The sequence below is a fragment of the Taudactylus pleione genome, unplaced genomic scaffold (assembly GCF_031769625.1).
Source record: "Taudactylus pleione unplaced genomic scaffold, aTauple2 ptg000279l, whole genome shotgun sequence".
NCBI classification, from domain to species: Eukaryota; Metazoa; Chordata; class Amphibia; order Anura; family Myobatrachidae; genus Taudactylus; species Taudactylus pleione.
Window position 1 is genome coordinate 2,882,013 of NW_028284681.1, and position 16,109 is coordinate 2,898,121.

At 49.9% G+C, this 16,109-nt stretch overlaps 1 protein-coding gene across 2 annotated transcripts in view; it reads left to right on the forward strand.

Annotated features, from left to right (window-relative positions):
* CD40 (CD40 molecule) overlaps positions 1-16,109 on the forward strand; it is a 130,667-nt gene that overhangs the window by 19,596 nt on the left and 94,962 nt on the right. For both annotated transcript variants that reach the window (XM_088481950.1, XM_088481951.1), the window contains exon 2: positions 2,954-3,053. In XM_088481950.1, coding sequence (XP_088338076.1) covers positions 2,954-3,053 — 100 coding nt within the window. The remainder of the gene's footprint in view (positions 1-2,953; positions 3,054-16,109) is intronic.

Genomic DNA, 16,109 nt, shown 5'->3' on the forward strand with positions numbered 1-16,109 from the left:
TGCTCTCACACCCTCAACCTGTTCTCACACACTCACCCTCACCCTGCTCTCACACTCACACCCTCACCCTGCTCACACACTCACACCCTGCTCTCACACCCTCACCCTGCTCTCACACCCTCACCCTGCTCTCACACTCACACCCTCACCCTGCTCTCACTCTCACACCCTCACACTACTCTCACACTCACACCCTGCTCTCACACCCTCACCCTGCTCTCACACCCTCACCTTGCTCTCACACCCTCACCCTGCTCTCAAACTCACACCCTCACCCTGCTCTCACACTCACACCCTCACCCTGCTCTCACACTCACACCCTCACACTGCTCTCACACCCTCCACCTGCTCTCACACCCTCAACCTGTTCTTACACACTCACCCTCACCCTGCTCTCACACTCACACCCTCCCCCTGCTCTCACACCCTCAACCTGTTCTCACACACTCACCCTCACCCTGCTCTCACACTCACACCCTCACACTGCTCTCACACCCTCCCTCTGCTCTCACACCCTCAACCTGTTCTCACACACTCACCCTCACCCTGCTCTCACACTCACACCCTGCTCTCACACTCACACCCTCACCCTGCTCACACACTCACACCCTGCTCACACACTCACACCCTGCTCTCACACCCTCACCCTGCTCTCACACTCACATCCTCACCCTGCTCTCACTCTCACACCCTCACACTACTCTCACACTCACACCCTGCTCTCACACCCTCACCCTGCTCTCACAGCCTCACCCTGCTCTCACACCCTCACCCTGCTCTCAAACTCACACCCTCACCCTGCTCTCACACACACCCTCACACTACTCTCACACTCACCCTGCTGTCACACTCACACCTCACACCCTCCCCCTGCTCTCACACCCTCACCCTGCTCTCACTCTCACACCCTCACACTACTCTCACACTCACACCCTGCTCTCACACCCTCACCCTGCTCTCACACCCTCACCTTGCTCTCACACCCTCACCCTGCTCTCAAACTCACACCCTCACCCTGCTCTCACACTCCCACCCTCACACTGCTCTCACACCCTCCCCCTGCTCTCACACCCTCAACCTGTTCTTACACACTCACCCTCACCCTGCTCTCACACTCACACCCTCCCCCTGCTCTCACACCCTCAACCTGTTCTCACACACTCACCCTCACCCTGCTCTCACACTCACACCCTCACACTGCTCTCACACCCTCCCCCTGCTCTCACACCCTCAACCTGTTCTCACACACTCACCCTCACCCTGCTCTCACACTCACACCCTCACCCTGCTCACACACTCACACCCTGCTCTCACACCCTCACCCTGCTCTCACACTCACATCCTCACCCTGCTCTCACTCACACCCTCACACTACTCACACTCACACCCTGCTCTCACACCCTCACCCTGCTCTCACACCCTCACCCTGCTCTCACACTCACACCCTCACACTACTCTCACACTCACCCTGCTGTCACACTCACACCTCACACCCTCCCCCTGCTCTCACACCCTCACCCTGCTCTCACACTCACACCCTCACCCTGCTCTCACACTCACACCCTCACACTGCTCTCACACCCTCCCCCTGCTCTCACACCCTCAACCTGTTCTCACACACTCACCCTCACCCTGCTCTCACACTCACACCCTCCCCCTGCTCTCACACCCTCAACCTGTTCTCACACACTCACCCTCACCCTGCTCTCACACTCACACCCTCACCCTGCTCTCACTCACACCCTGCTCTCACTCCCTCAACCTGCTCTCACACACTCACCCTCACCCTGCTCTCACACTCATACCCTGCTCTCACACTCACACCCTCACCCTGCTCTCACAACCTCACCCTGCTCTCACACTCACACCCTCACCCTCACCCTGCTCTCACACTCACACCCTCACCCTGCTCTCACACCCTCCCCCTGCTCTGACATCCTCAACCTGTTCTCACACACTCACCCTCACCCTGCTCTCACACTCACACCCTGATCTCACACTCACACCCTCACCCTGCTCTCACACTCACACCCTGCTCTCACACTCACGCCCTCACCCTGCTCTCGCTCTCACACCCTCACCCTGCTCTCACTCTCACATGCTCACCCTGCTCTCACACTCACATGCTCACCCTGCTCTCGCTCTCACACCCTCAGCCTGCTCTCACACTCACACCCTCACACTGCTCTCACACCCTCCCCCTGCTCTCACACCCTCAATCTGCTCTCACACACTCACCCTCACCCTGCTCTCACACTCACACCCTGCTCTCACACCCTCGCCCTGCTGTCACACTCTCACCCTGCTCTCACACTCGAACTCTCATCCTGCTCCCGCTCTCACACCCTCACCCTGCTCTCACACCCTCACCCTGCTCTCACACCTTTATCCTCACCATCATGCTGTTCACCCACATTATCCACAGTGACGCCCACCTCTGACAAACTGCCCCCCCACCTCCCCACCTAAGGGGAGGGGCCCTGCCTATTTTGTCAGTCCCGGGCCCCATCAATACTGATGGCAGCCCTGCTGCTTAGTAACTAGACCCCTAGGTAAGTTAGTGGGGAAGGTGAGTGAAGGGCCTGCCAAGCACATAAGTCCAGTCCCTCGGTACAAGTATCCACAGCTAGTTTTATTTGGTAGGCTGGCAGCATAACATAAACAGGCTGTCTGGCTCTAACTAACATAAAATTACCTCTCTCTGGATGGAAATTACCTAATGTCCAACTCACAAACAAAACAGCATTTAGCACAGCACTTAAATTAAAAAAAAAAACCCAGTGCCTCTCAGCAGGCCTCCAGCCTGTTTTCCCCCAGCCAGTGTTTAATAATTGATAGATAACATCTTAATAACTGTATCTTTATCTTATCCGATTGGTTTTAATATTTGTACTTTCTAAATTGTAGTATTCATTATGTATTTGCTTTTGATATCGATGTTTTGTCACCTTAGACGCGCTGAACATGATGAAGTCATCTCTTTAGTGCCACTGGCCGGGTGTGCGGACCCACCGCCGGAGGAGGCGTTCACGTGGTGGTCACTGACATTTAAAGTAAGAACTTTTATGTGTTTATATCCCTGATGACAATGTTAACTAATACAGTGGAAGTATCCATCTGTCTCTGTGAGTTTTCATTTGAAGTCCCAAGTGCTGCACCACCATGCACTATATATATATATATATATATATATATATAATGTGTATATAATGTACAGGTATCCATAACCTTGGTGAAAGAACAGGTGGTTTATTACCAATGTTTTCAAGGCCAAACTGGCATTTTCATCACGGTGCCGGTTGGGCCTTGAAACGTTGGTAATAAACCATCTGTTCTTTCACCAAAGTTCGCCTATTCCATTGGTTATGGACACCTGTACATGTATACTATTATAAGGAAGGCACCCTGGCATTATTGCTATTGGATTCACAAGTGCCCTTCTACATGTTTATATACTGTGTGTGTGTATGTGTATATATATATATATATATATATATATATATATATAAATACTGCAAGCCTACTTTTCTTTATTGAGTCCGTGGAGTGCTGCCTGTTGTTAGTTTAGTGTGTATATATATTAGGGGTGAGCGGGTTCGGATTTCTGAAATCCGAACCCCCCCGAGCCCCCCCGATCCGAGTCCGATCCGAGTCAGGCTCGACTTTTCCCGCCTGACTCGGATCTGACATCGAGGCAAAACGTCATCATCCCGCCTTCCGAGTCTCGCGGGTTTTGGATCCTATATAAGGTACCCGCGTCGGCGCCATTTTCTCACTCGGCTGTGGACAGTGAAGAGGGAGGGTGGGAGTTAGTGCTGTGTAGTGTAGTGTAGTGTAGTGCTGCTGTTGTCCACTACTTCAAAGTCCATAGGGGCTGGCTGTGTTGTGCTGTGCTGCTGTTGTTAATAGGGGCTGTGTCCACTACTTCAAAGTCCATAGGGGCTGGCTGGACTGTGTTGTGCAGTCAGTTCTCCATAGGGGCTGTGTCCACTCCAAAGTCCTGTGCAGTGTCCCAGTCCTAAAGGGGTGCTGTAGTGTTGTCCAGGGGGTGCTCTGTCCATCAGGGGTGCTCCCCCCAAGTGCTAAAAAAATAATATATTTTCTGTGTTTGTGAATTGTGTGCGCAGTAGCCGCACGTGCATCAACAAAGTAGTGCCAAGCGTGCGCCTGTGTCATAAGTAAAGGGCCAGCTGGCTTGACCGTTAAAGGGTGCTGTAACCCCCGAAAGTACACTCCAGTCCAAACCAAAAAAAAAATATTTTCTGTGTTTGTGAATTGTGTGCGCAGTAGCCGCACGTGCATCAACAAAGTAGTGCCAAGCGTGCGCCTGTGTCATAAGTAAAGGGCCGGCTGGCTTGACCGTTAAGGGTGCTGTAACCCCCGAAAGTACACTCCAGTCCAAACCAAAAAAAAAATTATTTTCTGTGTTTGTGAATTGTGTGCGCAGTAGCCGCACGTGCATCAACAAAGTAGTGCCAAGCGTGCGCCTGTGTCATAAGTAAAGGGCCGGCTGGCTTGATCGTTAAGGGTGCTGTAACCCCCGAAAGTACACTCCAGTCCAAACCAAAAAAAAAATTATTTTCTGTGTTTGTGAATTGTGTGCGCAGTAGCCGCACGTGCATCAACAAAGTAGTGCCAAACGTGCGCCTGTGTCATAAGTAAAGGGCCGGCTGGCTTGACCGTTAAGGGTGCTGTAACCCCCGAAAGTACACTCCAGTCCAAACCAAAAAAAATATTATTTTCTGTGTTTGTGAATTGTGTGCGCAGTAGCCGCACGTGCATCAACAAAGTAGTGCCAAACGTGCGCCTGTGTCATAAGTAAAGGGCCGGCTGGCTTGACCGTTAAGGGTGCTGTAACCCCCGAAAGTACACTCCAGTCCAAACCCAAAAAAAAATTATTTTCTGTGTTTGTGAATTGTGTGCGCAGTAGCCGCACGTGCATCAACAAAGTAGTGCCAAGCGTGCGCCTGTGTCATAAGTAAAGGGCCGGCTGGCTTGACCGTTAAGGGTGCTGTAACCCCCGAAAGTACACTCCAGTCCAAACCAAAAAAAAAATTATTTTCTGTGTTTGTGAATTGTGTGCGCAGTAGCCGCACGTGCATCAACAAAGTAGTGCCAAGCGTGCGCCTGTGTCATAAGTAAAGGGCCGGCTGGCTTGACCGTTAAGGGTGCTGTAACCCCCGAAAGTACACTCCAGTCCAAACCTAAAAAAAAATTATTTTCTGTGTTTGTGAATTGTGTGCGCAGTAGCCGCACGTGCATCAACAAAGTAGTGCCAAGCGTGCGCCTGTGTCATAAGTAAAGGGCCGGCTGGCTTGATCGTTAAGGGTGCTGTAACCCCCGAAAGTACACTCCAGTCCAAACCAAAAAAAAAATTATTTTCTGTGTTTGTGAATTGTGTGCGCAGTAGCCGCACGTGCATCAACAAAGTAGTGCCAAACGTGCGCCTGTGTCATAAGTAAAGGGCCGGCTGGCTTGACCGTTAAGGGTGCTGTAACCCCCGAAAGTACACTCCAGTCCAAACCAAAAAAAAAATTATTTTCTGTGTTTGTGAATTGTGTGCGCAGTAGCCGCACGTGCATCAACAAAGTAGTGCCAAACGTGCGCCTGTGTCATAAGTAAAGGGCCGGCTGGCTTGACCGTTAAGGGTGCTGTAACCCCCGAAAGTACACTCCAGTCCAAACCCAAAAAAAAATTATTTTCTGTGTTTGTGAATTGTGTGCGCAGTAGCCGCACGTGCATCAACAAAGTAGTGCCAAGCGTGCGCCTGTGTCATAAGTAAAGGGCCGGCTGGCTTGACCGTTAAAGGGTGCTGTAACCCCCGAAAGTACACTCCAGTCCAAACCAAAAAAAAATTATTTTCTGTGTTTGTGAATTGTGTGCGCAGTAGCCGCACGTGCATCAACAAAGTAGTGCCAAGCGTGCGCCTGTGTCATAAGTAAAGGGCCGGCTGGCTTGACCGTTAAAGGGTGCTGTAACCCCCAAAGTACACTCCAGTCCAAACCAAAAAAAAATTATTTTCTGTGTTTGTGAATTGTGTGCGCAGTAGCCGCACGTGCATCAACAAAGTAGTGCCAAGAGTGCGCCTGTGTCATAAGTAAAGGGCCGGCTGGCTTGACCGTTAAGGGTGCTGTAACCCACAAAGTACACTCCAGTCCAAACCAAAAAAAAAATTATTTTCTGTGTTTAGCCGCACGTATATATCAAATCGATATAACATAAATGGAGGACCAAACTTTCTCCGATAAAAATAAAATAGAGAAAGATCAAGAACCACTTCCTCCTAGTGCTGAAGCTGCTGCCACTAGTCATGACATAGACGATAACATGCCATCAACATCGTCTGCCAAGGCCGATGCCCAATGTCATAGTAGAGGGCACATACAATCCCAAATGGCAAAGTTCAGGAAAATGACCTTGAAAAAGACATTTAAATCAGCTGAAGAGAAACGTAAACTTGCCAATATGCCATTTACGACACGGAGTGGCAAGGAACGGCTAAGGTCGATCCCTAGTATGTTCATGACTAGTGGTTCAGCTTCACATGACGATGGAAGCACTCCTCCCACTAAAAAAATCAAAAGAGTTAAGCTGGCAAAAGCACAGCGAAGAACTGTGCTTTCTAAGAAGATATCACAAATCCCCAAGGAGAGTCCAAGTGTGGTGGTGGTTGCGATGCCTGACCTTCCCAGCACTGGACGGGAAGAGGTGGCTCTTTCCACCATTTGCACGCCCCCTGCAAGTGCTGAAAGGAGCACCCACAGTCCACTTGCTGATATGCAAATTGAAGATGTCACTGTTGAAGTACAACAGGATGAGGATACTGGTGTAGCTGGCGCTGAGGAGGAAGTTGGCGAGGAGGATTCTGATGGTGATGTGGTTTGTTTAAATCAGGCTCCGGGGGAGACAGTTGTTGTCCGTGGGATGAAAAAGCCCATCACGGTCATGCCTGGGCAGAAGACCAAACATTCCACCTCTTTGGTCTGGCAATATTTCTATCCAAATCCGGACAACAACTGTCTTGCCATATGTACCATATGTAAAGGTGAAATAAGTAGGGGTAGGGACGTCAACCACCTAGGAACATCCTCCCTTATACGGCACCTGCAGCGCGTTCATAAAAAGTTACTGTCAAGTTCAGAAACTTTGGCTCAGACCGTAAGCAGTCCAGGGACACCTAAATCCCGTTGTCCTGTTGTATCCAAGCGCCTGCAAACCACACCGTCAACTCCCTCCTCGTCAATTTCCTCCTTAGTCAGGATCGGAAGTAGTCCTGCAGGCCATATCACTGGCATGACTGACTCTCCTATCCGGGATTCCTCCGGAGGATCCTGCATTGCTACGCCTACTGCTGCCGCTGCTGCTGTTGCTGCTGCTGCTGGGAGTCGTTCATCATCCCAGAGAGGAAGTAGGAACACCACTACTTTTACTAAACAATTGACCCTCCAACAGTCCTTAGCGAGGAGGATGAAGTACGACAGCAGTCATCCTGAAGCAAAACGTATAACTGAGGCCTTGACTGCTATGTTGGTGTTAGACGTGCGTCCGGTATCCGCCATTAGTGCAGTGGGATTTAGACAATTGATGGAGGTAGTGTGTCCCCGGTTCCAAATCCCGTCTAGATTCCACTTCACTAGGCAGGCGATACCGAGACTGTACAGAAACGTCAGAAAAAGTGTCCTCAGTGTCCTGAAAAATGCCGTTGTACACAATGTCCACTTAACCACGGACATGTGGACAAGTGGAACAGGGCAGACTAAGGACTATATGACTGTGACAGCCCACTGGGTAGATGTATCACCTTACGCAGCAACAGCAGCAGCGTCACCAGTAGCAGCATCTCAGAAACGCCAGCTCGTTACAAGGCAGGCTACGCTGTGTATCACCGGTTTCAGTAAGAGGCACACCGCCGACAACCTCTTAGAGAAACTGAGGGAAATCATCGCCCAGTGGCTTACCCCACTTAGACTCTCCTGGGGATTTGTGATATCTGACAACGCCACCAATATTGTGCGGGCATTACATCTGGGCAAATTCCAGCACGTCCCATGTTTTGCTCACACAATAAACTTGGTGGTGCAGAATTTTCTGAAAAGCGACAGGGGCGTGCAGGAGACGCTTTGGGTGGCCCGAAAAATTTCTGGCCACTTTCGCCATTCAGCGACTGCGTGCCGAAGACTGGAGCGCCAGCAAACACTCTTGAACCTGCCCCGCCATCACCTGAAGCAAGAGGTTGTGACGCGGTGGAACTCAACCCTCTATATGCTTCAGAGGATGGAGGAGCAGCAAAAGGCCATACAAGCCTATACATCCACCTATGACATAGGCAAAGGAGGGGGTATGCACCTGACTCAAGCGCAGTGGAGAATGATTTCCGTGTTGTGCAAGGTTCTTCAGCCCTTCGAACTTGCCACACGTGAAGTCAGTTCAGACACTGCCAGCTTGAGTCAGGTCATTCCCCTCATCAGGCTTTTGCAGAAGCAGCTGGAGAAAGTGAAGGAGGAGCTAAGACGGAGCGATTCCGCTCGGCATGTGGGACTTGTGGATGAAGCCCTTCATTCGCTTTGCCAGGATTCCAGGGTGGTCAATCTGTTGAAATCAGACCACTACATTTTGGCCACCGTGCTCGATCCTAGGTTTAAAGCCTATGTGGTGTCTCTCTTTCCGGCCGACACAAGCCTGCAGAGGTGCAAAGACCTGCTGGTGAACACACTGTCAGCTGAAGCGGAACGTGACACGTCAACGGCTCCTTCTTCATTTTCTCCCGCAACTGGGGCTGCCAGGAAAAAACTTAGGTATCCTAAGCAACCCGCTGGCGGTGATGCAGGGCAGGCAGGACCAAGTTTGGACATCTGGTCCGGACTGAAGGACCTGGCAACAATTTCTGACATGTCTACTGTCACTGCATATGATACTGTCACCATTGACAGAATGGTGGAGGATTACATCGGTGACAGCATCCAAGTAGGCATGTCAGACAGTCCATACCTGTACTGGCAGGAAAAAGAGGCAATTTGGAGGCCCCTGTACAAACTGGCTCTATTTTACCTGAGTTGCCCCCCCTCCAGTGTGTACTCCGAAAGAGTGTTTAGTGCAGCCGGGAACCTTGTCAGCGAAAGGCGTAGGAGGTTGCTTCCACAGAATGTGGAGAAGATGATGTTCATCAAAATGAATTATCAGCTCTTCCAGGGAGACCAGCCTCCAGAACGTACAGAGGGACCTGTGGTGGTGGATTCAAGTGGGGACGAGTTAATACTTTGTGAGGATGAGGATGTACACACTGAAGAGGGTGAGGAATCGGTGGATGAGGAGGATGAGGATGACATCTTGCCTCCGTAGAGCCAGTTTGTGCAGGGACACATTAATTGCCAGCTTGTTTTGTGGGGGCCCAAACGAACCAATCATTTCAGCCACAGTTGTGTGGCAGACCCTGGCGCTGAAATGATTGATTTGTTAAAGTGTGCATGTCCTGTTTATACAACATAAGGGTGGGTGGGAGGGCCCAAGGACAATTCCATCTTGCACCTCTTTTTTTCTTTGCATTATGTACAGTTTGGGGCCTAGTTTTTCTAACTGCCATCCTGTCTGCCACTGCAGTGTCACTCCTAGATGGGTCACGTGTTTGTGCCGCCCACTCGTGTCGCTTAGCATAGTCATCCAGCTACCTCGGTGCAACCTTTTGGACATAAAAACACTATTGTGAGGTGTGAGGTGTTCAGAATAGACTGGAAATGAGTGGAAATTAAGGTTATTGAGGTTAATAATAGCATAGGAGCAGAAAAACCTACAAATTCTGTGATTTTAGCTGTTTTTATGCTTTTTTTCAAAAAAATACAGATCCAAAACACAAAACCCAGAACCCAAAACACGGAAGGGTGGTTTTGGCAAAACCAATCCAGATCCAAAACACGAAGAAAGATCCAGATCCAAAACCAAAACACAAAACACGAAAAGTGGCCGGTGCACACCCCTAATATATATATATATATATATATATATATATATATATATATATATATATATATGGGATGTAGTTAATAGGTCGGCAGACGCAATGCCGCCTGTCTAAATCCGGACAGGACCTGCCTGACAAGGGATTTAAGATAGGCGTCGAAATGGTGACGCCTATCTTAATCCCGATCCCAGAAGACCGTCCCCGCCATCCCGATCGTCCTCTGATGGGTAAGTATAACACTTAGGGCCTGATTCAGAGTTGACAATAGAGTGAGATATCTCTCTCAACTGTGAACCTGAACAAACCATATTGCAATGCAAGGGGTGTAAATACATAAATTTTTTTACATGTGGGGTAAATACTGGCAGATTTTGCATGTAGCCCACAAATACTGCACAGCTTTATTATTACTCTACAATTTAGATGTCAGTTTGGAAACACTCCTCCCAAATCTAAATCTCTCTGCACATTTTAAATCTGCCCCACCTGCAACGCAGCATGGTTTCACCTAGATGATCAGTTGAGAGAGATATCTCACTCTATTATCAAGTCTGAATCAGGTCCTTAGCCAGGGGATGGGGAGGTTAGGTTTAGGGACCCTCGGGGGACTTAGGGTTGGGCACCCCCCCAGGGAAGGTTAGGGCTAGGGGAAGGGGGGGTTAGGCACTAGGGGGGGAGGTTAGAATTAGGCACCCCCTGGGAGGGTTAGGATTAGGGTGCGGGGAGGGGAGGGGTTAGGTTTAGGCATCCCTGGGGGGAGGTTAGGCACTAGGAGGGGAGGTTAGGGTTAGGAACCCCTAAGGGAGGGTGAGGGGGGGAGGGGGGGTTAGGGTACTTACCAACGCTCATCGAGACCTTGATCTGTCACACTGTCACTGTCAGGATTTGCAGGGCCGTTTCTAGGGGCAGGCGACCCGTGCAATCGCACGGGGCGCGCCGCCTCCGACCTGCAGCAGAAACAGCCTATTAACTGCCGGGCGCCCGCTGAGATTCAGTTACCAGCGGGCGCCCGGCAGAGCAGAGCAGAGCAGCCGGAGAGACGGAGGCTCCGGCTTCCGGCTCCCGGCTCCCCCAGTGTGCACTATGGGAGGACGTCATGACGTCTTTCCCATAGTGCAGAGGAGCAGCCGAGCGGAGCGGACGCCGGAGCGGGGCTGAAGGTAAGTGTTACTATTTTTTTTTTTTTTTATGTGCAGGCAGCCTGGGGACATTACTCTGGGGGCACTTCTGCGGGGGGAGACACCACTACTGGGGGCACCCGGGCACTACTACTGGGAACATTACTCTGGGGGCATTGCTTAAGAGGTACCACTACTGGGGGCATTACTCAGGGCCCAGGGGCACTACTACTGGGGGCACTACTACTTGGGGCTTTACTACTTTGGGCACTAGTACAAAGGGAGCATTACTATTGGGGGTCTAATACAGGGGCATTAATACTGGGGACACTATTACAGGGGGCATTACTATTTCGGGCAATACAACTGGGGACACTACTACTGGGGCACTACAACAGGGACCATTACTATTGGGGGCATTACTGATGGGGGCATGACTACAGGGGGCACTACTAATGTTGGCATGGCATAGGGGGCACCACTCCTGGGGGCACTACTACTGGGTGCACTGTAGAAAGGGCACCACTACTGTGGGCTCTGCATAAGTTGCACTACCACTGTGGGCACTGCATAAGGGGCATAAATACAGGGGACAATGCATATGGGGACAACTACAGGGGGCACTGCATAATGGGCACTTTCCCCTGAGAGCCAGTGGGGGGGAAGCCTAAGACCTGTCGGGATGGAATGGTAAGGGAGGGGGCTGGAATGGTAAGGGAGGGGGCTGGAATGAAGTGTGTATTATGTGAATCTTGTTTTTTCAATGTGTTTTATGTGGTTCTGGATTTAATACTGTAATTGAAGTGGATGTGGTTTTAAAACGTAGTTTATGTGCCTCTGGCTTTTCCAATATATTATGTGGAAGTGGTTTGTTGCAGTGTATTTTATGTGGAAGTGGTTTGTTGCAGTGTATTTTATGTGGAAGTGGTTTGTTGCAGTGTATTTTATGTGGATCTGGCTTTTATTTTCAATGTGCTGGGTTCGCTCCCAACGCGACTAAAAATGAGTGTGATGCAAGGTCATACTTCTGCAAATGTCACACCAAAGGCATGCACACAGAAATGCGGCGTGGGCTTGTGACAGCTAGGCCATACCCCATTTTTTGAGCGCGCGCCTAAGGCGCGCGCATGCTGTCTGTCTTTTGTTTAACTACATATATTTTTCAGCGCTTTGCCTCTGACAGGTTAGCCAACCCAGTACTCAGCAGTCACAGTGGCTGTCATTCTGTGGTCTTTCGAGATCACACTCCCTTACTGTGATACCACACCCCCTCACGATGAGGCCACGCCCACTCCACAATATTACTGCTTCGGGGGGGGGGCGCATTTTGACTGCTCGCACTGGGAGCCTCAAACCCTAGAAACTGCCCTGAGGATTTGAGCCGCCGGTATTTCGATCCCATTCTATATAATATATATATATATATATATATATATATATATAAATTAGGGATGTGCAGGCTCGGTTCTACTCGGTTCCGTTCGTTTTTTTTTACCGAATCTTATTGGCTATCCAAAACTCGTGACAGCTGAAACCCAATAAGATTCGGGAAAAAAAAACGAACGGAACCGAGTAGAACCGAGCCTGCACATCCCTAATATAAATTAGGGATGTGCAGGCTCGGATAGGTTCGAGTTTGCACGTGGAGTTCGGATTTTTCCCTCCAAAAAAACGGAACTCAGAACGAGGCAAAACGTCATCTTACATGGACGAACATCATCATTCCTGGTCTTTTGTCCAGGAATGATGATGTTCGTCCATGTAAGATGACGTTTTGCCTCTTTCTGAGTTCCGTTTTTTTGGAGGGAAAAATCCGAACTCCACGTGCAAACTCGAACCTATCCGAGCCTGCACATCCCTAATATAAATATAATGTAATTCCACTGCATGAGCATGAAAATATGTTTATGTTATAACAGTACAGTTACTGGCTCTGTCTCTCCTACCAGTGTCAGCGATATCATTTGCAGAAAGTTCTGACACCTATTTCACATGTTTCAGGTTAATTACCAAAGGGCTGTTCCAAACCAGATGCCCAATATGCTGCTTGTGAGACTGAGAAACATTGTCTGCATCAGTGTGTGGGGGACGTGAGAGAAATGGTGAAGCCTGCATGGGCAGTGTCGCTGGCTCCTATCTCAGAGCTGACTAGGTGTGCAGCATGAACTACAGAGGTAAATTAAGGCTCCCACTCTATTTTTTTCCTTAGGGAATCCAGCAGTTGAACCCCACTCATTCCAAGAAGCCTTATCTCAGTGGTTTCCAAACCTGGTATCATTAGTCCCTAACCAAGAAAAGTCAATACAATGCTGCCCATCCACTAGCAGACCATAGAAACGACAGCACGATTACGACATTGTAATCGTGCAGTCGTTTCTATGTCTGTGATAAGCCTACACTGAATGAGCAGTCGTTCAGTGCAGGCTCATCAATCATTTGGCAACATGCTGAACCTGACGTTATCGTCAGGTTGACCAGCATGTTTGCACGATGATAGATGTCTAAATGACCAGCGGGAACGTGCTTCGCTGGTCGTTTTAGATATTTTTGCAAACGATTGAACGACTGAATGATCGTTATGTAAAGTTCATATTGTGAGTACCCTTGATTGAAATTACCTATTTTTGTCTGTCCTGATGGATAAAGAATCATGACATAATAGTTATGTTTAAACTTCTTTCTAATATTAATATGGGTCAACAATAAACAAATAATTGGAACTAGATTTTTAGATTTTAATATTCGGTTAGTGAGTGCCCCATAATGGGAATACTTTTTTTCTTCATTTCTTGATATTTGTCCTCCTTACTCGTCAACACATAAGTCCCGCAAAATCCTAGGGACTGAACCTGGCAATTTCAGGGAAGATTCTGGTGGCTCATGCCAGGGCCGGCTCTAGGGGTGTTCGACCAGTGTGGTCACACAGGGGTGCCACACGTAGAGGACGGCACCCCTCACCAGCATCCTGTTCTTCGGCCCACGGGTGGTCAAATCGGGAGGCTGGGGACCCCCACCGCCGCAGCTGTGCGGCGGTGCCGGACCCCCAGAGAGTGAATGGATGCCGCTCGCATGCGCATGGCAACCATTCACTGACGGGAGAGGGCTGGGGGAAGCACAGCCAGTGATAGAGTGCTGGGCTTTACCCCCAGCCTGACGTTATTTGGAGGCTTGCAATGCGGGCACACCTCCAAATAACGTCACACAGGGGGCGTGGCCTATGGTAATTAGGCCATGCTCCCAAATTAGGTTAGGGCGCTCTCTCAAGAGCCGGCACAGGGTGCTCAGAACCCTGGAGCCGGCCCTGGCTCATGCTATGAGGACCACTCAGGATGGGAGGATGACTCGCCTAACTCACAGGAGGATGAGAAGCTGGTGTTAGCTGTGTGATAAGCCCCTAATATAATCAGGATTCAGTAGCACCTGAGGTTCTGGGTGTTTCCTTGTTAATGTAACCCCCCTTTAACCTCTAAAGGGTCACCAAGTTACTAACTCCCATTTCACTAGGTGGTCTAATGTGCTCCCCCATCTGTCCACTAAGTGCTACATATAATGTTAACAGTGCCTCCACCCAAGTATCTGTGGTAAGTCTGGGCCTACTTGGGAAAACCCTGTTATGTAATGGTTTGGATAATGAGCCGTATTCTAAGAACGAACCTGCTCCCTGGTTTTTTCCTTAGGTTCCCATGTCATCTGACCCCTCTCACCTTCCTCCCAGATAAATTACACAAAATATAATTTATGCTGGGCATACACGGCCAGATAAAATGCCTGTCAGACCGACAGACATTTTATCTGGCCGGCTGCCAGCCGCAGATGTCGCCGGCATACATTGTGAGATTTCTCTCATAGTGTATTCGGCAGACATCTACACTCCGCCCCCGGGGGAGGAGACATTTCCCTGTTTCTTCCGTAGGAAGGAACACAGGAAATGTCTGTCTGTCGGCTCTCGGCTGGGCATACACTGCCCGATGCGGCAGACAGTTTACCGGGAAATATCGCATCGGACGGGCATGCTGGACAATCCGGCATGCCCGACCGAGCAACATTTAACCCTCGGTCGCCCCCCCAAACGCTACAATTATCGGGGCGATATCAGACAGATCGCCCCGATAATTGTAGCGTGTATGGCCAGCATTAGACATTTCTTTTATATCTGCACAAACAGGCAAATAAACATATGAATACCCATTTACCACATTACCAATACACGAGTATTTGTAAAATATATATGGACACATACACTTCTTCTTCTACACACCTGCATAGATAAATATAGTTTTAGATGAACAATAAATATACCAACATATATACGAACAACATACCTCCCAACATTCTAGGTTGGGAAAGAGGGTCAGGCCGAAAAGGGGCGTGGTTTCAGGGAAAAGGGGCGTGGTCTACTGAAAACGGGGCGGAGCCTAACGGCTTCCCCCGTTTTCGTCACTTTGGAGGCGTGCCCAGCACTCTACGAGACGCTGGGCAGCCCCCAGGCTCTCCGTACAGAAGACAACAGATGCCGTGCTATGCAGAGCAGCGGTTTGTGCTCTCCCAACTTCCCCCCCACCGCGGGACACTGCGGCCCGCGGGCGGGACAGCGGGACAGTCCCAGAAAAACGGGGACCCTTTACACTATAATTATTACCTGCAATATATCAATCAAAAATCATAAGTGCCAGGTGAGTATTATATATTATATGGTATGTACACAGCCAACCTGGGAAAGCAGAGAAAAAAACTCTGCCCTTGCAGTCAGGCAACGGCTGGGGGGCGTGGCCGAGCATCTTTAGTATTAATAGGTCCCCAGCAGCTCTCTGCAGCTTGCCATCAGTAGTGGGGAGGGTGGGCATGGGCGGCCGGAACGTCCCTGCATCATCACGCTGATGACGCAGACGCTGATGATGCAGGTGGGCGGGCCAGCCCTGTCGGAACTGCCAGATGCAGAGAGAGGTGCGCGCACAGCGCGGTAATCTCACCGCTGTGTGCGCAAACAAGCACAGCAGCGGTGACAGAGATTTTCCTCAAACCTCCCCCGCCAGCAG